This window comes from Hyaena hyaena, unplaced genomic scaffold (genome assembly GCF_003009895.1).
Source record: "Hyaena hyaena isolate Hyena2069 unplaced genomic scaffold, ASM300989v1 scaffold_681, whole genome shotgun sequence".
In the NCBI taxonomy this organism is placed as follows: Eukaryota; Metazoa; Chordata; class Mammalia; order Carnivora; family Hyaenidae; genus Hyaena; species Hyaena hyaena.
Genome location: NW_024081307.1, coordinates 760,608 through 787,452, shown reverse-complemented (window position 1 = coordinate 787,452; position 26,845 = coordinate 760,608). Strand labels below are relative to the sequence as shown.

The window sequence follows — 26,845 nt, the reverse complement described above, 5'->3', positions numbered from 1 at the left end:
GGGGCAGCCCAACAACTGTAAACAATGATTTCTTTCCAAGGGTACTGTGAGCACCTGCATCCTCGGGGTGGTACAATTAGTGTGGAAGCCAGGCATTCACCTGCCTTCCTCCTAAGCCAGAGTGGGTTGCACTTAAGGAATGAATTAGAAAATACCACCAGTAGACCACATAGCTCTCAACTTATAAGCAGAATGGGTTAGGGGTCCCCAGAAAGAGAAAGATGAGACATTAGTTTTCTTCACTTAAGAAAAGTCATTTCAGGTCCTGGCCACCTTGTGATCTAAGCCTGACAGGCATGATGTGCCCATAGCACGTTTCTTGCAGAACTTCCTGGGATATGTGGAAATTGCAGAGGAGTAGATTTCAGTAGTTAATGATTGTAAGGGAACTAAATAAGAACAAACAGCCACTGTCAGGCCAGGAGATACCTTAATCATAGCAGGAGTAATAAATTAGTGGTAAAACACCCACTGCTGTTTTAAAAGCAAAGACTGACCTGACACACATTCTTGAGTTTTCTTCGAGGGATCTAAATCCCTTTGAGCACTCAAACACCAGACCAGTGGGAGCCAGAGAACTGATATGGACCCTTGTTGACACTCATGACTCCCAACAACTAAGACCTGGACTCTGTCACCATAAGGTGATTTTTGCCTCAATTCCATGCTGAAGTCCCCGGTATGTAAGCCCCTTCATGAATATGCATGTAGTGTAGCTTAAAATTTCCCCAGTTTCATTATTTGAGGAAACGCTGTTTTGGGAAATATTCCCAGTGTTCTCCTTCACTTACTGCAAGTAAAACCCTTCTTTTTTCTAATTCTTTGGCTTGGTTGTGTCTTTTGGTTTGACATCCACCAAGAGGCAGACCCACTTTGGGGTAACAAGCTGACTGCAGAGATCTCTCCAAAATGGGGCTACCCTTGATTACATGGAGTTGCTCCCACAAAAATAAGACACTCGTTATTTGTGCATAGTCTGAAGGTAACGATCCCTACAATTAGAGTATTGCATTGAGAAAGGATGGTTCAAAATTTGTCCCTAACTTTAGCTAAAGTGATCAATAAAACTACCTCTGCATGAGAAGGCAGGCACTCATGGCTTATGGGGGGTTTTCAGCTGCTTGGGTCCAGGCCTCTAGAGGGAATGGTCGACATCAGTACTGCAAGATTTTCCTCATCCCGTTGCTTGGGGTCTTGTAAGCAGTAGCCTTATTTACTTGTTATGTAAGAGAAATTGGATGGGTTTGGTCCCAGCCTTTGTCAAGGCTTCTGTTGAGTCTTCAGATCAGTCACAATGGCTGACAGAATGACACACTCATGGGAGAACCAGCCAGAAGCCAAGATGGTATAGAAATGAAGGGTGAAGACGTTGGCACACAATTTTCCATGGGTCTCTCGAATCTGTGCCCTTCTTCTAAGTAGAAGTACTTGTTCTTTCTCTTGACTCTCCTTTCAAGGATGTTTGCATCATAAATAGCTTTGGGAAATAGAAATTAATGTCTTTTTTTTTGGAGTTCCTTGGATTTGCGACACACATCCACTGCACATATAGCACATACCTGGGCCCCTCTGTGTTGTCCCTGAGGGTCTTGGAGGCAAGAGGAATTGATGCAAATGCTCTACTCTTGTCCTCCGACCTAAAATAAAGTCTTTGACCCAGGAAGCTCACATGTTTATGTCACCAGCCAAGAAACTATGGCAGCCTAACTTATGACATTGCAAGTAGAATAAGATCTCAGCTCCTTCATAGTTCTTGATGAGGAGGATTTGTTTTTTGTGGGTTTTTGTTTTTTTTTTTTATTTAATTAGCCTGCTTGGGAGTCATTGGGCTTTTTGGATTTGTGGGTTTATATCTTTTATTAGTTTTGGGATATTCTCAGTTGTCATCTTTCCCAATTTTGCTTCTGCCCATTCTCTCTTTCCTCTCTAAAATCTTGATTAAATATATGTTAGATTTTCTAATTCCATTCCTCGTTTTTCTCTTGCCTCTTTCATCCTGGATAATATCCTGGATGGTTTGTACTGACTTGTCTTCAGATGTACTAATTTTCTCTTGGTGATATCTAATCTGCTGGAACACCTACTCATTGAGTTTTTAATTTCAGGTATTGTGCTTTTTAGTTCTAAGACATGTTTTTTTAAATATGTATTTTCATTTAAACCTGTGAAGTCCTTTTCAAAGATTCCAGTTTCTTGCTAAGATGTTGGAGTTTGGCTTCCATTTCTATCAGGTTAATATAATACCTGACATACTACGTTTCTGGAAATTTTGCTCCTCGAATACCTATCGGTCTGTTGTTTGTGCTGCTTTTCATTCATATTAATAGATCTTTTTGTGCTTCCTTATTTTTTAGTAAGTGCCAGATACGTATGAAGAAAAATATTATCATGACTTCATGGACCTCAGTGTTAGGCGTGTTCATTTTTATCTTTGCAAAATACTTACGTTGCAAAGTACTTACACTACTGCCTTTGGAGACATTACCGTCTAAGGCCAGGTGGGGGAGCTCGCCAAACCACACCACGTAGAATGCTTCACCAGGCCAAGCTAAGAGGCAGTTACCAAGGAAAATGCAGCCAAAATGTCAGGAAAAGCTGAGGCCTGAGAATGGTCAGAAAGACAAGAGGGAATAGAAAATGCTGAACTCATGCTGAGGTTGGTGGTCCAACAAAGGCTTCTCCTGACTTTTTAATGATTTCACATTCTGGGCATCTGACAAAGAAAAGAGCAAAACAAGTTGCATAATTTCGAGAAAATCTATTGTTAAAAACTGGATAGCCAATCTGTTTCAAGTCCAGACTGAGTCAGCAGATGTTGGATTTCGTATGTGAGAGCAAGGACCTAATCTGCCTTGTTCAGCACCGTATCCCAGTCCCCAGCAGAGGCCAGTGCCCAGTACGTACCCAGGAAGCAAAGGTTGAACAGAAGAGCCTTTTCTTGCCTTGCGAAGCAGAGGAGGAGGCTGTGGACATTTAGCAGTGGTAAAGCAGAGCTCAGTTCTTGCCGGAGTGCGAGCTTGTATATTATTTTAGAAAAGGCAGTGAAATCAGAGGCTCACTAGCTAAGATGTCGCCTTTCAAAGGAAATACAAATTCTCATACGCCTTGACAAGTCTGTGACAGATGTAGGTTCGGGGTTAAAGAACGTGCCCGAATTTGAAGCTTGTGATGAGAACCTCTGGGTCTTTCACATACCTCGCCCTAGCACACTGCACCGCCTGACTTGGTTTATCCCAGGACAGGCATAATGTCAATGGCTAGATGCTCGTCACACTAAATGGCTTTCAGATGGCCAGACAGCAACCACTGTTTTCAATTTGAGTTAGTTTGTGGGCCAGTTCAGGGTCATAGTAACATATAACCAAATATATTTTGCCTTTACTTTTCTTATTACCGTTGCCATCACATCACATCTTCAGGGAAGATTTTATATTTCTGGTACCTTCGTTTCTTAACACAGGAACCACTGATTCCAATAGAAGATCGGCTTTATTTCTAAGACAATGTACCTGCCTTCCAGCCTGTGTATCCAAAACTTTTTTCCCCAACCTCTTCAGTTTAATATTGTCTTAAGACATACCATTTTGTAACTGGAACATCTACGTTGTGCCTTGAAAATTCAAAGCAAAAAATAAAATCCCATAGAAAGCCAGAAACGTCGTCAATGTCAAAACTTTGTCAAGAGCCCAGGAAAATATATAAATTATTACAAAATATTTGTGATGAATGAATTTCTTGGGAAGTTATAGCCATCCTTCATACCTTGAAATGAAAATAGATCCTTTATTTTGTATCTAACATTGGTTATGGACACTGGATGTAGAAAAGGGCACATTGTCCCCCACTGGTGGGAAGCTGATAGATTTCTTTTGTGTAAGTGAACATCTATCATTGGAAGACAGGATAGCATTACCGGAAGCTGGACATTTAGTTAAACAAGCACACAGCAAAATTTTAGTGCCTGTTACGCACTGAATTCTAATTTAAATAACAAAATAACTGGGGCTCCTTAGTCGGTTGAGCATCCACTTTGGCTCAGGTCATGATCTCGCAGTTCGTGAGTTCAAGCCTCACATCAGGCTCATTGTTGTCAGTGCAGAGCCCGCTTTGGATCCTCTGTCTCCCTCTCTCTCTGCCCCTCTGCCACTAATTCATGTCCGTGTTCTCTCTCTCTCTCTCTCAACAGCAAATAAATAAGCAAATCAATCAATAAATAAAAGAAATCATAACAGTATAGTTAATATTTGCTGAGCTCTTATCATGCAGCATTGAAACCAAACAACAAGTGAGATAGATGCTTCTATAATGGGGCTCATAACTGCAGGCAAGAAACAGACTTGAAAAGAGAGCATATAACGTGGTACCCATGCTGTCAAAGTAACTGTAACCTTAGGATCCTAAACGCGTCATTCTCAGACTCTAGTTTGATTAGCCAATTGGCCACAGCCCAGGGAAATGGATACATTTTATCCCATTGAAGAAATGATAATTATTAATTCCAAAAAGTGTATATACAGAAAGGGTAGATGTGACACTGGTACCTCGTCATACTTCTAATGTATCCCGTGCTTTGGATCTTCAAAACGAGGCCACAACAAAAGGCATCTTTTTAAATAACCCTGAAATAGATAGTTTGTTCAAACGCTTAATGCCAAAGATGTGGGTGAGGCCCATTAGCTTTAACTCGGTGAAATACGCAAGTATTTAGCCAAAGACTATTTATAACCCAAACATGGCACAAATGTGTGCTGTCAATCACAGGATGGGATGGAGGGGTAGGACAGTGAGCTGATGGAACAGCCTGAATGTTTCAGCTCTAACCTGTGAACAGTGATGTGAGAAGAACCATAGCAAAAACAAAACAAAACAAAAAAACAAAAAGAAAAACAAAAACACTGTTGGAACCCCAACACTTCACCTCAAGAGGTACAATCTTCTGCCAATTACATAGGCTCTTCAATTTCTGTGTCTTCATCTGTTGCACAAAAGGAATAATAATATCTACGCCTCATCATTCTTTATGATGACTCTGGAAAATAGAAATGTATCAGAACGTTTTCTGTAAAAGGGAGAGAAAGCACAATTAATTAACAACAACCAATTTATTTCATGCTACCGTCATATTCAGCAGCTTCTGGTACAGTCGGATCCAGGTACATATTCAAATGAAAGTGCCGAGGTCCTACCTCTCCAAATCTTGAGTATGCTTTCCTTTCACTGGTTTAGCTCCTAGGTATGCCATTTCCTTCCCGACAAGTTGCTATCCCCTAACATCTTTAAGCTTAGACCTTGCTATCTGGACTTACCCTGCAGAGTTGGGCTACCTTTCCCAATGCCCCTGCTGAAGTCTCAGAAATACCCTTCAATGGCTAAATTTGGTCAAGTGTTCTTTTCTGGAATGAAGATATTAAGTGCATGGATGGATCCTGTAAAGAACGCTGGGTTTACAAAAACAAAAACAACCAAACAAAACCACAACAAAAGAAGCCATTGGACTAGATGAAATCTCTAGAACAGTGCTTGGCACATAGTAGGCATCAATAACGGTACCTTAATTTAAAGATAGACTCTACCTTTTAAGCCCTCACTATGTAGAGCTACCAGCTTTCAGCCAAGTTTTGCAGGGCCACGCACATACATAGACTAGGATCTGTTTAACCTGAGGCAGCTTCTAGTCCGAGGTGACCACAATATGTGATGTTTACCATGACTCAGTTTTTAGGATAGAGACTGTTCCAATTTTCCTCAACGAGCCTGGGTGAAATCTAAGTCAATGATAACTTGATGAATAATATTTTGGGTTTTTTTGTGGATTATCATAATGCTGACAGGAATTACTCTTTTGTTCCATTACCCTGGAAGTACGGGTCGAAGCCAAAAGAAAGAATTTATTCCTAAGTAGTACAATCAAACAAAATATAATAGGTCTCAACCAAATTGGTCCCAACTCACAGTATAAATAACTATGTTAATTATAATCTCTAGGACAGCTTATCCTTCATCAATAATTAAAGATACCTAAGAGGAATCTGAGGCATCAGCACCCATAGTTCTGCTGTGAAGACATGAGTTATTTATGATAGAAGCAGGACATCACAACAGCAAGGTCTCGACAAACAGTTATGACAACGTGCTTTGGTTCACCTTCATGAAATGTCTAGTTCCCTGAGTACAGCTTTTGGGTAAGTGAAGATTAGCTAGTTAAACAGTATCTACTGAGTTGAGATAAAGCTAAGTGCAGTTATGAGTTCTCCTTAAGGATTTCAACTTGGGGCACCTGGATGATTCCATCAGTTGAGCATCTGACTCTTGATTTCCCCTCAGGTCATGATCCCAAGGGTCATGGGATCAAGCCCCATGTCAGGCTCTGGGTTGAGCTTGGAGCCTGCTTAAAATTCTCTCTCTCTCTCTCTCTCTCTCTCTCTCACTGCCCCTCCGCCCCTCCTCCTTTCTGTCTCTCTCACTGCCCCTCTGCTTCTCCCTCCTTCCCTCCCCCTCTCTCTCAAAAAAAAAAAAAAAAAAAAAAAATTTCAACTTAAAGTGTAAACATTTCCGGTCTTATTTCAAATTCCCATGTATTCTGAATATGTAAAACTTCAGTGTATTCTAAACATCAAAGATCTTCATTTGTCCTTATTTTTTCTCATGAGATTTCAAAAATGAAAAAATGAAGGTTATATTTTCAATGGTATTTTAAGCACAACAGTGAGCTTTTATCTCACCAATAACAATTTGCACCCTTTTCCCCCTTTCATTTTACCAGCCAGCATTGACCATCAGATTTATGAACAAAAGATTTTTCTCAGTTTGCATGTCAGGTGTATAAATCCTTGTCAGAAACCCTCTCCTGGGGCTGGGAAGGTGTCTTGCCATTGGGCTATTAGCAAACTCGCTGTTTGAATTTGTTCCTGTAGCTCTGTTTTTTGGGAATATTAAAAGTAAAAATGTCAATTGGAGCCTTCAGATTTCTTTTTTTTTTTTTAATTTTTTTTAACTTTTTTTTTTTTAATTTCTAGGAGAGAGAGAGAGAGAGACAGCGTGAGCAGGGTAGGGTCAGAGAGAGAGGGAGTCACAGACTGAAACAGGCTCCAGGCTCTGAGCTGGCAGTCAGCACAGAGCCCGACGCGGGGCTCGAACCCACGAACCGCGAGATGATGACCTAAGCGAAAGTCGGACGCTTAACCGACTAAGCCACCCAGGCGCCCCGGAGCCTTCAGATTTCTACCAGAAAATAAGGGATCAGATTTATTTTTTTAAAGAAATGATCATTTCAATGGGATGACTGTATTTCCTCTATATAAAAATATTTATGCTAAAGGTTATCAACTGGGAAGCACTAGGAAGAAGCTTTGGTTTTTTTTAATGTCCCAATGACATTTTCAATCTAATAACTCAGATCACAACTGTAGCCAAGTCAAAAGAGGTTAGCCCCAGAATCTCTGGAAATGAGATTGTTCTATGAGAATTTCAGGGGTAATCTGGCCACATTTGAAAGTCATTACCATAGTTGACATCTGAATGACATTAAATTAAGTCTCTGAAACACACCAAAAAACCCCCAAAAAACACACCCAGTTCATGTAGTTCCCGGAAATGTTAAAGGGACGGAGGAGGAGATGTGATAGGAGAGAGAGACAGGGTCCCAGGGAGAGGACTCACTTCACATACTGACATGGTGAAGGGGCACTGAAGCAGTGCCTAGGAGGGTGACAAGAAGGGGAAGCCAAGCAGTCTTTTTTTCTTTGAGAGCCACTTTAAGGATTACATCTTAACACTGAGGTCCCCATTCCCAGCCCATTACCTTGTTAAAATACTGAGTCGAAAGTCACCATTGAGGGGCACCTGGGTGGCTCAGTGGGTTGAGCATCCGACTTCGGCTCAGGCCATGATCTCACGGTTTGTGGGTTCGAGCCCCACATCGGGCTCTGTGCTGACAGCTCAGAGCCTGGAGCCTGCTTCAGATTCTGTGTCTCCCTCTCTCTCTGCCCCTCCCCTGCTCATGCTGCATCTCTCTCTCTCAGAATAAATAAAAAATTAAAAAAAAAAAAAAAAAAAAGAAAGTCACCATTGAACTTCTTGGCCAGACCAAAGATCCTTTTTTTAATCCTCATTCTTTTTGTTCTTAGTCATTTGACCTTGTTTTGAACACTCGATATTTCTTTCTTTTTCTTTTTTTTAGTCTATTTATTTACTTTGAGAGAGACAGCAGAGGGGCAGACAGAGAGGGAGACAGAGAACCCCATGAAGGCTCCACGCTGTCAGCACAGAGCCCTACACGGGGCTCAAACCTAGGGACCTCGAGATCGTGACCTGAGCCAAAATCAAGAGTTGGACACTTGACCAACTAAGCCACACGGGTGCCCCGAATTCTCGTTATTTCTAATGTACTCACTCTCCACTACCCTACTCCTTGGCCCCTCTCTCTGCTTCTCCTCTGTTACCGCTATTGGCTCCTGTCACCAATTATTCACTTTGAATAATCCCCAAATAGTAGCCCAGTCATGACACACTCTCTTTTCTTCATTCACATTTGTTGAGCGCACACAAGATTCTGTCTCATTTAGTCATCAGAACGTGTATACCCTGCCCTGCTAGCTCAGGTACTAATTTAAGCACCTGAGTAAATACAATCTCAGACTGGTCTCTTCACCGTGTACGTGAATCTGTGTGACTTTGTCTCCATCTCTGTGTATGTAAAATACATTGGCCCATTCAGATTGGAAATGCTTAAAAACAGAAAATATGAGTGGTAACTTGAGCACACAGTTGAGAGTCAGGTCTATGTTCAAATAGTGCTGTTACTCATAATGAGTGTGTACAGGTCACCAAAGCTCTCTGAACCCAACCTTCTTCATCTTCAAAAAAAAATTTTTTTTTTAATTTTAGAGAGGGTGGAGTGGGGCAGAGAGGGAAAGAGAGAATCTTAAGCAGACTCTGTGTTCGGCAAGGAGCCTGACCTGCAGCTCGGACTCACGACTGGGAGATTATGACCTGAGCTAAAAATCAAGAGTCAGACTCTTAATCGACTGAGCCACCCAAGCGCCCTCCAATTTTCTTGATCTTTAAAATGTGAATAACAGTAATACTGACTGTGAGAGAGAATAAGATAGTAAATGAAGATTTATATAAAATAGGTAGCACGGGGCGCCTGGGTGGCTCAGTTGGTCGAGAGTCCAATTTTAGCTCAGGTCATGATCTCGCAGCTCGTGAGTTTAAGCCTCGCATTGGGCTCTATGCTGACAGCTCAGAGGCTGGAGCCTGCTTCGGATTCTGTATCTCCCTCTCTCTCTGCCCCTCCCCTACTCATACTCCATCTCTCTCTCCCTCAAGAATGAACATTAAAAACTTAAAAAAACATGTAGCATATACTGGATTTTCAATAAATCATGTCTTCCTGCATTTGTATCGTCTCTCAAATCATCCATTCTAGAAACACAACTGGTGAGTTCAATTTTTTATTTCATTGATTGATTGATTGATTGAAACTAACGAGATTAAGACAATTGGGATGTACTGGGCTAATCAACCTGATATCCCTACCACATCATCTCAACTTGGTCAATAGTAGAACTATGTATCTCAATAAATCACTTAAATTACTCATCAATATTTTATTTTTTAAGAAAACAGTAACTCCAGGAAAATAGACACACAATACTTTTCATGTGTCTTTTAAATATTAATAAAGTTATTCAGGGTGTTATATAAAAGGGTTTGTAATGTAAAAGATACAAAATTAGTTTCTATTTGATGAATTCACTTACTGTGAGTTATTTTATTTAGCCTAAATTTTTCTTTGGTGGTTACTTAGGGATGGTAAACATTTCCAAAACAGAGTATGTACCAACATAGAAAATAGAGGTAGAGATCAAGAAACTCATTAAAATAAAGCCTGGCATCTTGACATCAAATGCTCCATATGAGACAACAGTATTTTTCACCTAGTAAAACCACAGAACTCTAAACTCCATGCCCTAGTGACGGCAGCCTTATTTAAATAAACGTATTCCTCAACCTGAAAGAATCCAGGCCCCTGATTAGCTGATGTGGAGATAATTATTTATAATAGCACTTACTGGTAAAGAGGAAGGGGTGAAACCTTAGACGCACACTTGGATGTGGCTTAGGCGGGTCTTACTGCTGATTCTAAAGCACCGCAGTGGAAGTCAGTGCAGTGACTCAGAGCATTGTGATGGCCCAGCTGTCCGTGGGCACATCTCTCCGGGTGTGCTCATGCATGAGTCCCCACGCCAGAGGGAAGACTAACTGGAAGGTGATCGTCATGTAATGACTTAACTGACTCTCTCACTACCAGTGTGAGAGAGGAACGTTTGGTTCCTTTCTCTTCCATACCTTGCAGTTTATTTTCATTGATTCTCAAAGTGCACATGAAAGGGCACACTGGGTCCAAGTAACGGCCACTCATGCGGTCTAGTTCTCCGCCTGTGAAAACAATACCAGCTCATAGAGAGCTCAGTCATTTCTTTCTAGTGTGTTGACCTAATTTATTTTTCTGGGAGCCATTCAGTGACTGGGGAAAGAAGCCTGCTTCACTGGGCACATTTATTTTACAGCAATGTCTCCTCTGTCCTAGGAATGTTTCATGTAAGTAACTCCAATCAGATAAACAGCATAAAAAGCATAGATCAAGGCAGGTCAGCATGCAACACCACTATCTGCAGGCATCCATATGCTCCTTTATCATATTGATCCACTTCTATTAAGTCCGATGTTAATATGTGTTATTTTGGAGCTTCTCAAAAGGACTGGGATGCATACAACACTGAACAATGACCAAACCTGGTCATAAAAATGTACGAATTGGGCGCCTAGATGGCTCATGCAGGTAGTGTCCAACTCTCCATTTTGGCTCAGGTCATGACCTCACAGTTCGGACTACTGCTGACAGCTCAGAGAGTGCTTGGGATTCTCGCTCCCTCTCTGCCCCGCCCCCACTCGTGCTCTCTCGCCCGCGCATGTGCGCTGTCTCTGTCTCGCTCAGAAGAGTTTTTTTTTTAAAGTATGAATAAACTCCCTATGTAATATACCGTTTTTATCTTGGCTTTTTTCTTTCTGACTCCAGTGCCAAAATACTGCCACTCTAAATTCTTCTTAATCGTTTGTCTTTCAGAGATATAGCTTGCCTAAGGATACTTGCAATTCATTCACAAATTAACTCAAATTAGGGTTAAAGATTACAGGCCTAAAAAGTACATTGTTTTGCTTGGTTTGGGACTATATGAAACACTTGTGCTTATCCGAGAGTTCTCTGAGTATGCCACCTCCTCCAGGAAGTCTCTTCTGACTCTTCCTTACGAGGCGTAGGCCCTTCCTCTTCGTGCTCCCGGGACATGACGCCCTCTCCTCACCTGTATTTATTCGATACCGTTTCCTTGTCTAGACTCGGGCCCCTGTAGCCCCGTCCTTACGTTCTTCCTTGTCCCCCAGCACCCGCCAAACTGGCGCCTAGGAGGTGCTTAAACGGTGTCCTCAAGATGAGTAGTCTCAAATGACCACTCGATGGCTTTCCAGTCAAAACACTTATAAGAAAAAAATTTTTTTTTTTTTTTTCTGAGAGAGTGAAAGCCACGTAATTAGCTAATGGATGAGCACTTCCTACGACCGCGCAGCCCGGCCTCTGTGGTGATTCGGCTCGTGCTGTACGAAGCCGGCTTCGGCTACACGGGCTGTTTTACCCTCCTCCGACGGAGATGTGTGAACACCGCTGACCTTACGACGGGAAGCCCGCACTCGAAGCCTTCAGGGCGAGCGTTCGCCCCCGGCTCCCCCTCAAGGCCGACAAAGGACACGGCGCGCAAACGACTCGGGCGCCCGGGCTGGAAAATCCTCCACGCGGGGGGGCGGGGTCGTTGCCACGCACGCACGCACGCACGCACGCACGCACGCACGCACGGCGGAAAGTCAGGAGCCCGGCGCGCCGGCCAAGCACGTGTGCGTGCGCTCGCGCCCCCGGAAGCGCGCCAGGCGCCTGCGCCGGACGCTATAAATAGTGGGAGCTCGCGCGTCGTGAGCAGCTGACGCTCTCCCTGCCGGGCCCAGCTGTCGAGGGGCGTCCCGAGCGAGGGCCGCGCCCGCCGGAGACTCTGGTCACCCCGCCGCGGGGCTCCCGGGCCGCGATGTCGGTGTTGGAGGAGAGCCGGCCGTTCGCGCAGCAGCTGTCCAACGTCTACTTCACCATCCTCTCCCTCTTCTGCTTCAAGCTCTTCGTGAAGATCAGCCTCGCCATCCTCAGCCACTTCTACATCGTGAAGGGCAACCGCAAGGAGGCGGCCAGGATAGCAGCTGAGTTTTACGGAGTAACCCAAGGTCAAGGTACGTTTAGGGTAACGCGCGCCCGTCGCCGTCCTGGGGGTGGCGTGGGGGGGGACCTCGCATGTTCGCTTCAGGGGCCCCTTCAAAGCCGACTGTGTCTTTAACGTCCCCCTTTGAAAACCGTTTCTCAACCTCATGGCTTCCGGGAAAAAGAAACTCATTTGGCCGTGCCAAGGTCTGGGTTCATAAAATCGAGGCATCGCGGCAAAACGGATTAGTGGAAACCTGCCGTGGAGGATGTATTTCTCTGTTAAAAAAAAAAAAAAATATCTGAAAACCTGAAACATCGCATTGGTCGCGCTGTAATTCTAGAGGCTTCAGTTACCGATCGTACTTCAGTCGTCCTTTAACGCGCACCCGGGGTTTTGTGATTTTTAAATCCACTCTTTGGTCGGACGTAAAACAAGTGTCGTGGAAAAGAGAAGAGCTGAAGGTTGCATTTGTGTTTCACAGCGTTTCTCTTGGCAAGATTAGAAAATAAAACACGGCGTGTCGAATACTAGGATTTACGCATGTGTTTTTCTGGAAGGAGCTGTCGTTGCTTTGCCTAAGTGTGTAAAAACTTGGTTATAAGAGGATGGGAATATGAATTGACCGATTTTGTGTGTGTAGCCAAAGACGTCTACTCACGTTTCTTGGAAGAAACTGAAGGATGAGACCAAATACGAAAGTCATTTTAACCATAGGCTTTAAAAGCTGTAAAACCACTTTTCTATTCTATCGGACTGATGTTCTTTCTATACAGTAAAACAGCTGTTATGGTGAGCGTCAGGATGACAATTTAATTTCTTACAGCCTTTTGATTAATTTCTGGTTCGAACGTCAGCAGGCAGCTATGCACATTTTAGACCCCGAATTCCTCCAAAGTAACTTAAAATTTCAGAATCCAAATGTACTATCAAGGAATGAGAAAACTTAATTTTTTTTCTTTTTTAAAAGAGAGCACTTAGAATGGAAAGCCTGCCTTCTTAAAATCTGTTTTTCTACCTTGTCCGTTTGTGGAATACTTCATTTTAGAATCTAGGTTACTCTGTAGGTATGCGGAACACTGAATAAAGGTAGAAAGTCTTTTTTGGTGTGTGAGATGGATAATAAGTCTATTTTTCCCGGAAAACATGTTCTTATGCAAAGTGAGAAATTTATGTACTCGATTCAAAGGGTGGAAAATCTAAATGCCACTGTGAAACTCTCACAAGAAGATGGGCTCTAGAGGGAACAGGCATATGTAATCCTTTGCCCAGCAGCCCAGCTTCGCAGAGGCTGTAGCTATTTAAATGTGGCGCATGCTGGGTTGGTAAATGGAATATTCTGTTTAGGAAGCAGCAGACTTAGGAAACTAGATTTTTAAAACAAAAACCCTATTTCTAGATAGAAGATTAAATCAGTAGTACGATCATAAGGTGATAAAAGTTATGCTCCTAGGCAGCCTATAACTCATTACTTCATAGTCAAATCTTGTCTACCTATTATGAGAATTGCCAAATGTAAAAGTGTGAAATACTGGCTAAAAGTCGACACTTTTTGGGGAGTGACAAAAACTGTCAATTTTAGAGAAAGCTATGGTCTCTCCTTTTTGTACATAGTCATAAGTAAGTGGAGACAATTGTCCCCTCTTTAACCTGATCTCAGTGCGCTTCTGCTGGAAGGCACAGGAATATATGAAATTCCTTCCACGTTCCCATCTAGTTTTATGAGTCTGTGTTAAGATATACTAGAACTCTAGGATTCTGTCCCAAAAAAGAAGAAAAAGAGGGGCACCTGCGTGGCTCAGTCGGTTAAGCGTCCAGCTCTTGATTTCGGCTCAGATCATGATCTCACGGTTTGTGAGTGCTGACAGCACAGAGCGTGCTTGGGATTCTCTCTGCCCCTCCTCTCTCTCTCTCAAAAATGAGTAAACTTTTTATTTTTTTTTTAAAGGAAAGAAATAAATCAACACTCAGTAGTGGAAAATCTTTTCCTGGGAATATAAATAGGGAACATAAGGTTTAAACATTTTTTGTTTTCTCTTGTTATAATATGATATTGATTTAACAAAATTCTTCTTTCTCATATCTTGTGTTAATCTACATATTAAACAGTAGAATATATTATTATAATTTTTATTCAGTGGAAGCATAATGAGTCTCCAATTTTACTATAGTATGAGGAGGACAGCCAGGTCTTTTTTTTTTTTTTTTTTTAACAAACTCTTGACCTCCTACCTCTAAGAGTTCGTTTTTCTTTGCCTTGGATATTATTAATGTCTCTATTTTAACGTAACTCTTCATTTTATTTCCTAAAAACTATTTTTATTTTGTTTATGTTTTTAGAATTAATGAATCAGCCTTCATTATCTTTGTTTAATCTAGCAATTTCCTCCTGCCTAGGAAAGATTATCACCTTCATTCCACTTTGAATGAGGCCTCTCATTCCTACTTTCAAGACTTAGCCAGACTGTTCCCCAACATTTCTGATGTACAGTTGCCAAATTCCATGAAATAGGAGATGATGTGTGTATTTTCATGTCTTTCATAACCACCGAGGACTCTGTTGACAAGGTCCTGGATGTCCTCTCCCTGAGCCAGAGTCCTTTGGTATGAAGCCAGAGAAACCGTGTCTTACTAGATGCCATTGCAGATCAGCTCATTGTATCTGAGCAATGACAGGTAGAGGTTTTTTTTCAAGTACTTTCCGATCAGGCTTGGGACCAAGGTATGATGACACAACAAGAATGCTGAAGACTAAATGGTCACTAAGATCGTTTACAGTGGTTTCCTTCTTGATCTCTTTGCGATGCCAATAAAACGTACACATCTGCCTCTTCACCTTTTGTACTGAAGACTCTTATTGACTCCCACCATCATGGTGAAGGGATGTATTTATTGTACTTTTCTCTCTAACTACCTCCTGTATCATTCTAGCTGGTAAATGTCCTGGCTACAATTTCTAAAATATCAGAGGACTAGTTTATTTTTAAAGTTAGCACTATACTTTGAGACTAACAGTGAGGCTAACAGGAGTTGAAAGATGTTTTCAGCTATGGAATCAAACAATACAGAGAGCCAGGGAGGCTATGGGGGAGCACAGTGATTTTATGAAATCACTCCAGGGGCCTAGAAAAAGCCGTGAACTACTAATGCCCCAAGGACACGTCAAGAGACATGGAGGTGAAGGGTAATACTTTTCATGTTCTATCTTAGGCTCTGAAGAAAGTTCGGTAGCTTTACCTATGAGTAGACAGAGCCAGTTCTAAGCATCTGTTTTTGAGTACCTTTCGTAGCAAGACACTATAGAAACAAGGCATAAAAAGGCAAAATGTGGGGCGCCTGGGTGGCTCAGCCAGTTAAGCGTCCAACTCTCGATTTTGGCTCAGGTCATGATCTCACAGTGGGATCAAGCCGTGTGTGGGGCTTTGTGCTGACAGCATGGAGCCTTCTTGGGATTCTCTCTCTGCCCCATCCCTACTTGTGCGTACACATTCTCTCTCTCTCTCTCTCTCTCTCTCTCTCTCAATAAATAACTTTAAAAAAATGTAAGCTGTATTTTTTGCACCTGGAAGTGGTTTATTCTAATTGAGGAGGCTGATCTTGAGTGGACCCCAGGAACTAGCAGAGACATGCATTGGGGTGCTCATAGAATTTTACGAAACAGATGTAACTGGTGTGAAGGTTCATGTAGTAGAAAAATGATAATAAATTGGGCAGAGATATTTTTAAAGAATTTTTAAATTATTTTTTAATTTATGTGAAAGAGAGAGCAGGCAAGGGGCAGAGAGAGGGGGAGAGAGAGAGAATCCCAAGCAGGCTCTACACCATCAACACGGAGCCCCATGCAGAGCTCAGGCTTGCAAACCACAGTTCCTGACCTGAGCCGAAATCAAGAGTCAGACTCTTACCAGACTGAGCCACCCAGGTGCCCCACTGATAGGAAAGAATTTGAAAGGCAGGTTAAGCTGTTCGAACTTAAATTAACTTTGAAGGCACTAGGACTCACTGGGAGTTTTTGCTATGAGTCAAAGGGGGGAAGTGGGAAAATACAGTATAAAACCTTAATCTGAAGTACATGTACATATAATAGTGATCTTTGGAGTTGGACACTGGGACAGGCTTGAGGTAGGTAAGCCAGTTAGGCTCCTGCCTTGAGGAGATGTGGGGCTAGACTTGCCTGGTGGTGGTAGTGTGGACAGAAAAGAAAGAATGATAATACAAAAAAATTAAAAGAAGACAAGAAGAAAGAAATGAATCTGTTGAAAGCTTTAAATGGCATTGGCAGAGAGAGCAGATGTTACTCTAGGGTAACTGCATGCCCCCCAGGATTAGACATTGAGACATCTAAAGGGAAAGTCTGTCGTTCAGCAGAGGAATTGATTAGCCACTCAGGGGAGTCTGCAGCTCCCAGCCAAAGCCACTGGGGATGGGGGGGGAGGGGGAGGGACACCCCTCGCTGCTTGGTGAGTCTGCTGGGTCACTTTTCCCTCCTGTGAAACATCGGGGTAAATCAGGAAGTGGGGGATCTAGAATCTGAATTCTAGTCTCACGTTTGATTTATGTAAGACTTCTGTCCCACTTTTTCATCACCACGTAACCTCATGATTATGACTTGGCTCTCTGTACATCTGTCCACAGAAAGACAGTGGGCTGGCTTGCCCCCATGAGTGTTTTAGTCTCTCTGACTTTCCTGCTGCTTGTTGTAAATTAACATATTTGCATCTTGACAGCAGTCTTTAGTGTTTTGTGCTCTTTGAGTCCTAAGCCCACCTCGGGCGGATGTGTGACTTTGCTTTGGCCTTGCTGATAAATGGGGCTGCTGAGCCTGCAAGGGCCTGGGCCAAATCTTGCGCTGCGGGAGATTCATCAAAGTAATGTCTGTCTGTTCGGCTGCTTGAAAAACAGTCTCATGACATGCAGACTCTTTGGGGACTGCTTTCTGGTCTTATGATTTCAGAAATTTGGTTTTAGGGTTACCTTTGAGCATGCAACATTTTTTTTTTTTTGACATGTCTGTTGTTGAAAATAGGCTACAGCGTAAATGTGCAGCCACAGGTCATATGACAGCAGTGCCGGACATCTTGGAGAACAATGCAAGCTGGGTAGGGAAAGCAGCTAGAATTTTCTGTAATGTAATCTCATGTTTTCCTCCATCAAGAAGTCCATCCTAGGTTTAAAACAGCTTTAAGAATTTAACTTTACATCAGATGCCAACGATGTTAGCAGCAGTAATACTCGTTTTACCTGTATTCAAAGAGCAACTTCTTTCATGCAGTTCTTGGTGCTGCTGTGTGGACTGTGTATGGGGTTAGTTATGTGAGGAACATTCCTCAGAATCTCAGCAGTGAAAAATTTCAAGAGGCAAATCTGTAGGATGACTTCTTTCATGGTGTTCATTATATAAAGTTATAAAAATATCTTGAAGATGTGACAGCTTTGGGCACATTTTCTATACTTAGGTGGAGCTCCAGGTAAGAAAAACCTGTATCAATAGAACTGTTATCTATAACAAAAGACATGACATTCTAATGAAAAGTGCTGCAAAAAAATTTGAAGCAATTTTCATTTTGCCCAAGCTCTACAGTTTTTACTGTAGACATTTACAGGAAATGTCAGAGCGCTTTTTTTTGGAAGAGACCATTATAATACTGCGAATTAAAAGTGGAATCTGGGAACAAAGTTCCAAGTCTACAAAGGACTGTTGTATTTTAATGTATTAGTATCTTTCCTCTTCCTCTATATTTGGAGAAATAAATGGAATTTTGGAATTAAAGACCTTGGCCTACTCATAACAGTTTGCAAGGGGTTGGTTTTCTGGGGAATATTCTTCTCGTACCTTTTATTTCTCTCTCCCTTCCTCATGTCATTTGATTATTTGCTCCTTTATTACTTACCATGTTCACTGGTGTGTTTCTATGTCACAGGCACTGGGCTAGGCATTGAGGATAAACTAACTATACGAACACACCACAGTCCCTTTCCTAAAACTGTACATAGTCTCCAGGGACACAGATAGATAACCAGGTAGTTTAGAAACGTGGGAAGTGCTAATTTACAAGGCCGGGATAAGAATGTAAGTGTAGGGATGACAATAGTTCTGCCTGGGACACGGCAGTTAAATAAAGTTTTACTAACAACACGCATGTTCTCTCCCATCATCGTGCATGTATCCTTATTTTCAATGCTCAAAACCAGCCCAATTCCCCAATTTCACTCCCCCATTCACTTTTTCATCTTTCAGCCTATTATTATTATCTTATTGTCATTATTATTATTTCTGACTCACATATCTCTTGCCTAAATTTTTACCTAAAAGCCCAAAGCTTTATTGTTAACAGAATGTGTTTTTAGGCAAGAATAAGTACGCTTATTATTTATCCACTAAGGTTTTTGAAAAATAACAGGTAGTTTTTATATATAAGGACAGTTGAAGAGTGAAAACTAGGTCTGGACCATCTGTCTTTCAATTTGCTATCTCTTTTAGGAGATGGTAAATTATTGAAATAAGACTTTTCTTGTTGATTGGCATAAGTGATAACAGTTTCGAATTTAATTTGGTTCAGTAAGTACTTGGATACCTATTCTGTTTCTGGTTCAGTGTTCTGTGCTATATGCACGTAGACAAATACACATGTCTGTACATTATGTGCGTGCACATACAGAGAGATGTGTACATTTACCACATGCACAACGTGACTTCCCTTACGAGCAAACGGAGACTTGGTGAAGTGAGGCCAAACTTTGCACGCATATAACAGTCAAAGCGCAAGCCAGTAGAAATCCGTACAGTGCTCAAATAAAAACAGTTCAGTTCTGTAATGACTGTTTTCTAAGGAAGTCCCCCAAGAGTATCAGACCCTTCATCAAGAAGGCGGGGCTTGAGATTCAGTTTCAGAGGCAGACCGTATCCCGTTATACGCGAGTAGAGATGACATCAAGCTGAATATAAGTGCAGAGAGGATGTTTATAGAATGTGGCACTAAATAAGCCTGGTTCTTTTGGGGCAAAGCTTGATGGACAAATGTTAGATAAGGATTCAGAGATGGGTGGTTGGTGCCAGTATGATCAATACATAATGCATCTTCTCAAATCACACAGCCACAAGCAAATAGTTCTAGTAAGAGCTTCCTGCTGCCTTGACTAGACTCAGGCTACAATAAAAAAAAAAAAAAAAAAAGGAGCCATTACCTAGTGATGGAAATAATTACCGTCAGATGTATTTTGCAGAATCCTTGGTGTCCTGAGTTAATGTGTCCCTGTGTGTGTTTCACGAGCCCCATTTCCGAGAAGACAGAAGACCTCCTGGCAGTGGAAGCCACAGGGCCCGTCTGCAGTGCGGCTCTGCAGCAGCTCTGTGGGCCCCGGCGACAATTTTGGCACATTAAGCTCATTTTCCAGCCTAGGGAGAAGAGAGGAAGGTTTGTCCCCAGTGATAGATGAACCACGGCATTGAAAGCAGGTGGCGTATTTGGAAAACCTCTTCCTGTGAAACCACGCTCACATCATTTAAAAAAAAAAAAAAAAGAAAGAAAGAAGAGTTTGCTCATGGACTCTGCAGAACTTCTGGCATGTCTTCTCTGCCAGCTGCATGAAAAACAAATCATTCATTCTTCCCAGCCTTCTCTCAGCAGGGCTCCTAAGGAGACCGTTGGCTTTTAAGACTGCAGATGCCCACAGGGTAGCAGATCAGGGAAGGAGAGTCTCACAAATTATTAAATTGTCGGCCCTTCCAGGGGGCCTGTGATTAAACCAGTCCACTCTGTGAACTTTAGGTTGGGGGACAACTTCTGTGAGAAAGACTTTTTTTCTAATCTTCAATCTTCTAATTGTCCATCAGTTACCATGGGCCCTCTAAGCAGATTTAGGAGTTTTCTAGAAGAGTCTGTGGGATGGAGAGGCTAGGGCAGTGTGCAGGGACAAGGCTCCCGGGGCCCCTTCCCCTCCTCCTAAACAGGACAGCCCTACTTCTCTGAAGTATCAGACGTTGGACTTTCAGAGGAATTTTTCTTTAAAGAAAAGGATAAAATGGTGTTTACAAATAAACGGTGTCTGTTTGTTTAAAATAGGATGTAGGTTACGCTCATCTTCACAGAACCTGACCACCCTATACAATGAGTCACAACAGAGCAGCCCTTCAGCATTCTTTCCTAGGGATCAGAACAACGGTAAACATTTTGGACGCGTCAGGAATGTGGGCGAGCATGTGAGATGGCAGGAACCCATCCTGTCTCCGTGAGGGCAGCTAAAATTTCCATGCCACCATTACCTACTGAGCAAAATAGCAACATTCAGAAGTACATCCACTCTTTCCAGAAGGCTTAGAGTCTTAAACTATCGGCAGAGGACAAACAAACTGAAACGTAAAACCAAAATGCCATTCGTGTTCCTAAATATAAACACTGGCTTCGTCGCCACCACCAAGTGTGTGGCTCGATTTAAGTGAAGACGGGTGGTGAGGTCCATGACCGTTAAGGCCCGTCCGTTGAAATCCACTCTGTACCCCCACGATGCCACAAAGTTCCTTGTTAGTGGATCGAGTTGACCACTGCCAAAGCATGGAAGGAGGCTATTTTCCAGAGAGTCTCAACGCACCACAGCAGCAGTCAGTAATGAGCATGTAAGTTGTGACCTGGGGGGCACGGAACCCCTCAATAACAACCAAACACATCTTTGATGAACCACCGAGGTGATTTATGAGCTCCTTCTGTTTTCCAGACCGCCTCATTCACTAGAGAAATGATGATTCTGATCATCCATCAAGCGCAAGTAGTACGTATCGTTGAGCACAGATTGGTGCACCAAATGAATTTCTGAATTTGGAAACTATGGGGCTGACTTCCCTCTCGATCCAGAATAGGGAATTAGGAAAAGGCAGAAGTGTTAGTTCCTTCAGAGTTCACACACACAGGATCACAGATCTGTTGAGTCTGGGGAGGAATGACTATTTCTTTATAGTGACTATCTAAGAAAAAAAGGAAAGAAGCTAAACAAAAATGTGAGTTTGGTTCTCTCCATTCAGCCATTATGATGAAATTGCTCATCTAGTAAAATCTAGTCTAGAAGCCAAGTTTTTTGTCTACTTGTCGTTACTCAAAGAAAGCAACCAACTAAGAGTGATTTGGGTCAGAGAGACTATCTCCTGTATAGAGAATATTAAGTCCCGAAACAATACTGTATACCTAGTTGGCTTGATGGTCTAGGAACGTGGAAGAAAGGGGAATCTGTCTAAATAAGCTCAATCTTTAGGGCCCATTGGAAGTAGTAATATTTTTAAAGGAATTTTTATTTATGAAAATTAATTAGATGCAATGGTAGAGATTTTTATCATCATTTAAAGGTTCCTTTTAAATAGCCCACACAAATGACTACAAACCTGGTTCTACAGCATTAAACAAAATATTTTGATTATTAAAAAAAAATAAGTTCTGAAGCACAAGGGATTTAAGTAGAAGGAAAAGAAGAGACGTTCGTAATTAACCTAAGGCTCAAGAGGCAAACATGATTCTTGCCAAATACTTGGATACTGAATTGTAACAAGACTGCAGGGAAATAGGCTGCTATTCTGAAGAAGGTATCACACTTTACTAATAAGCAAAAAGTCACTTGGTCTTTTGAAATGACGGCCAGTGGCACATAAGAAAAACAATGCCTTGGATTTTGAAGAAACTCAGCTAAGACGAATGAAATGAAGAAAATACCTTAAATCAGGGGGAAATGGAGTTTCACATTCCATTGCAGATAACCGTGGTTTTGCCATATGTTAATTATTCTGCCTTGGTTCTAGCACCTTTGGCTGGTGTGGCTAGGACGCAGACGGAATGCGACAGTGGGAAGGCTCGTTCAATGCTGGCAATTTTTAAGTTCCTGTCAGGGGCATCTGGGTGGCTCAGTTGGTTGAGTGTCCAACTTTGGCTCTGGTCATGATCTCACAGATCATGAGTTTGAGCCTTGTATCAGGCTCACTGCTGTCAACACAGAGCCCGCTTTGGATCCTCTGTACCCACCCCCTTCCTGCCGCTCCTCCACTCACATGCCCACTCTCTCTCCCTCTCTCAAAAATGAATAAATATGAAAAACAATTAATTACCTGCAGAAATTTCTGCCATCTTACTCTGTCAAAGAAGCTCTTCTTGACAGAAATCCTTTGGATGGCAATGTTTTTTTTTTTCTTTATTTATTTCTAGGAGAGAGAGAGAGACAGTGTGAGCAGGAGAAGGTCAGAGAGAGAGGGAGTCACAGACTGAAACAGGCTCCAGGCTCTGAGCTGTAAGCACAGAGCCCGACGCGGGGCTCGAACCCATGAACCGCGAGATCATACCTAAGCGAAAGTCAGACGCTTAACCAACTAAGCCACCCAGGCGCCCCTGGATGGCAATGATCTTGGGCAAACCTGGTCACGGCTCTACTTGGGAAAACCTTGTCTTTCCTGCAAAGGCATTATCGTGAAAGTGTAATGGCACACGTCAGCAATTTCTCGTCATTCTTCTGGAGCAAGGGCCAGAGAAAGAGCTGAAGCTGCTTCACCTCCAAAATACCACAGCACCGGATATTAACTTCTCTGCCAAAGCTTTTTGCCCTTTTATTTTCTTTCCTCTTAATCCCTGGCAGCTGAAAAGGGAAGACAAAAAACAATGACAACACTAGCCATCAAGAGCTGAGTCAGCTCGTGGAGGGATTTGGCTGTTCTCCTTTATTTTCTCTGTTTCTCTCTGCCAGCTTATTGCTCCAGGAAGCAAGCAAAACATACTTCGCACTGGACATATTTTACAAAAAGGGTTTGTTGTTGTTTTTTTCTTATGAGAAGGGAGAAAAATAACCCTTTTCTTTAAAAAAAAAAAACAGATTATATCTGGAAATGATGCAGGATTATTTCATACAACCATTGAATAAGTTCAGAGCCTATCAATATTTTAAATCGTCTGGGGCCCTGTGCACAGGTTTGTGAAACATCCCTCTTGGAGCTTCCAGGAACACTTGCTTCTTTGTGAGGCTACTGTAGAGGTTATCTGAAGGTGGCTACACCTCCATTTGGAAAATAATAAATCCCAAGTAATGATTTCATCTTCCCTCTTGAGTAGGAGACCATTAAACTGTGTATGTTACGACCGGGGAATGAAGTCGTGATGTAGGCCATAGGGACATGAAGGCTGTTGCTGCAGAATCTGAGGGACCAGTCGCTGTCCTGTGGTGTACACGGCTGGGTGAGGGCCTGCAGTGTATGTGGCCGGGTTTGGGCCTCAACCTTAAGTCAGAAATGAGGTCTTGCTACTGAACTTTGGCAGGAACATGATAATGGACAAAGAACTTTCTCAAAACGGAATGTCTAACGGCAACTTCCTGACGGGAGAGCAGCATTTCTGAGTGACAGCACCGCTTGACTACCCTCTGTCTCCAGGGGCAGTGAGTGTGGCCTGGTTTGGCGTGGGCTGGTACGGAACAATGAAACCGCTGCTGTCCTGGCCATCCGTCTCATGAGACGATAGACATCAGTTCCATGTTGTAATAGCAGAATTGTAATATTCTAACGCATGTGCTATTCCTAATAGCTACAGCCTAGGTGCTTTTAAAGCTTTGTTTAAAACTTGGTAAAATACTGATCAAATGTAGATAGATAGATAGACAGACAGACATAGATAGATACAAATGCACAGTTGTACTTTATAAGTTGGGTACACAACAGCTCTTTGTAAATTGCTGGATTTTTGTCTTACCATGTAAACTTGTCACACAGAAGAGTTCCTTTGGAGATAAACTAATTTGTAAGTATAAATGTTTCATATACCACATTTTCTTAAATTGAGATGCTTTCCTAGTAAATATTATGTGGTTAATATTGTATGAGGAGGAGAAGATGAGAAGTGGAAAAAAGTGAATCTCTTGTTTCTCAAATTCCCTTTAATTGGACCTCATAGGGGTGGTTAGCACGTCTCTTGACCTTTTCCATCCCCAGCTTTGACTCTGTGACCTGCCTTACACGTTCTGATGATAATACGGCATATTGTTCTTGTACTTCACATAGTCTTTCTATACGTTCTATCCCTTTTCATCCTCGTAACTGTCCTCTACAAAGTCGATGGCATTAACGCTTCTTTTGCAAATATGGAAACGGCTGAAAATGTAGATGAACTTGCTCAAGGTTACTGATCTAGTTAGAGGAAAGTCAAAACATGAGCCCTGGTATTTTGATGTTGCTTCTGAGATCACTCACTCTGACCTTTTTGTGGGATTTTGTTTCTTTGGTTTATATTTTGAAGCAAGCAGTGTCCTTGTTCCAGAACTATCTCTGTCTGGTTTCAGCCTCTCTTTCAGGATCTCTGTAATAATCCTGGCCAGACACAGAATCACTTAGTGCTCTGTGCTGCTCCCCGCAGTCCCCCACCCCCACCATCCTTGTGATATCCAAAACAAATTCAACATTGACCATACCACCAGCTCGGTTTGTTATCAGCCTGGAAGCCTCTTTTTTTTTTTTTTTTTTTTAAATATTTTTATTTCTAGGAGAGAGAGAGAGAGAGACAGCGTGAGCAGGGGAGGGTCAGAGAGAGAGGGTGTCACAGACTGAAACAGGCTCCAGGTTCTGAGCTGGCAGTCAGCACAGAGCCCGACGCGGGGCTCGAACCCACAAACCGCGAGATCATGACCTAAGCGAAAGTCGGACGCTTAACCGACTAAGCCACCCAGGCGCCCCTGGAAGCCTCTTGAAGACACAGATTCATGTCTTCCTCAGAGCCCAGAAAAGTGCCTAGCACATGGTGGGTATTAAATTTTCAAGGAAGGAACAAAGAAGGAAGGGAAAAAGCAAGGGAATTCACAGTCTAGTCCATGGATTCTTTACTACTTTCTTTTCTTTTTTTAAATGTTTTATTTATTTCTGAGAGAGAGACAGCATGAGCAGGGGAGGGTCAGAGAGAGAGGGAGTCACAGACTGAAACAGGCTCCAGGCTCTAAGCTAGCTGTCAGCACAGAGCCCGACGCAGGGCTCAAACCCACAAACTGTAAGATCATGTCCTGAGCCGAAGTCGGACACTTAACCGACTGAGCCACCCAGGCGCCCCTCTTTACCGCTTTCAACACAGGGTTTCGCATATTCTTGTCACACCTCGCCCGGTGGTGTGGACCCGTGTGCACACTGCATATCTGTTCATGGAGAGGCTCTGGGAGTTAGTTCTCAAGGAAAAATGAAGACAGATAGTCAATACTGTCCAGAAGTTAAATCTCAAATAACGCCCTCCACTCTTCATCCTTCTTAATTGGACTTACTGTCCCTTGTCCCCAATTCTTTTCAGCCTCCTCATGGGCATTAACCATCCTCCTCGAACAAAACAACCCCTTTCCTGGTCTCTTTTTCACGGGAATCAGTGGACTCGTACACCGTACTCGTATTCGGGTGTCTAATCCATCTCATACGAACACAGTCCACTTGCCTTTTGGTGAGTGCTGTCTGTTTACCCTTTGATTTTTCACTCTCAGGGAATGCATTTTTATTCTTAAAATTTTAAACTTTCTGAGCCAAATTTCAAATATTGCTAAATGCTCATTCTTTGTTCATTTTAAACCGAATACTCCCTAGGGCACTTCAAAGCATGCATCACAAGCAGAAAACACCCCAAATGCCATATATCGGAACTGTGACTGAGAGGAGACGGCTCCCTTGTTTTCTCTGGAGCAGGTCAGGATGTCGTCCGGTGTCAGAAGCTGTTCCAAGAAGGGGTGTGGCTGATGTAAAACTTAGAATCAATACGTGCTGGACGTTAGCTCTTCCCCCTTCAGGCCTGTGCCCCACATCCTGTCCCGTTTTAGTTTATTGGTTTATGTATTGGTTTATGTCGGTGTCAGGATAAGGAAACACAAGGGCAAGACAGAGCAGTGGCCCCCACAGCGTGGGGTAGGACTCCTGTGGGGAGACAGCTGCCCAAGGACAGACTGGCCCCGGGACACCGGATGCGGGGCCGCTTGGGCACGCCGAGCCGGGGTCGAGGCCGGCACACCTGGGACGGCTGACCTGGCGTGCTTCCTGCTCTGAGCCCTCCTTCTCCAAGTGCGTTCAGCGGGGCCGACACAGACGTCAGCTCGCCTCTCTCTTCAGGCGCAACGAAAAACCCACAGCTGCTGCCAGCGTCTGACCCTTCCAAAAGCGCACGGTTCGTGGGGGCAGAAGTGTTTGTGGCTAGAACTACGGGGCGGGGAAGGATTATGTGTAAAATTGTTCTTACATTAAGCCCTTGTCCGTGGCGCGTATCGGATTTTCTTCCCAGCAGCTGTCGGGCTCAGGCTGGAGAACACAGGTCGCCATGTTCATTCCTTGTGCGGGTTTGTGGATCTGTGTAAATTTCAAGCTGGCTGTTGGCCAAGACGGAGCACTGTAACCAAGCGGGTGAAGCGAACAAAGGACGAGTAAAGGGTCATTTTATGAGAATCTGATTGCAAACACCAACCCGGGTCTCAGTTCTGTGCCGGGGGCTGTTCTGAGCACCTACGATCATGAGCTCATTGAGTCCTTACAGAAACCTTCCGGCGTCGGGGCCGGAGGTTGTTAGATCTGGTTT

At 42.9% G+C, this 26,845-nt stretch overlaps 1 protein-coding gene across 1 annotated transcript in view; it reads left to right on the top strand.

Moving 5' to 3' along the window:
- The first annotated feature begins 12,064 nt into the window (after nucleotides 1–12,064).
- ASB5 (ankyrin repeat and SOCS box containing 5) overlaps nucleotides 12,065–26,845 on the top strand; it is a 47,519-nt gene continuing 32,738 nt past the window's right edge. The window contains exon 1 of the mRNA XM_039217218.1: nucleotides 12,065–12,333. Coding sequence (XP_039073149.1) covers nucleotides 12,138–12,333 — 196 coding nt within the window. The 5' untranslated portion in view covers nucleotides 12,065–12,137. The remainder of the gene's footprint in view (nucleotides 12,334–26,845) is intronic.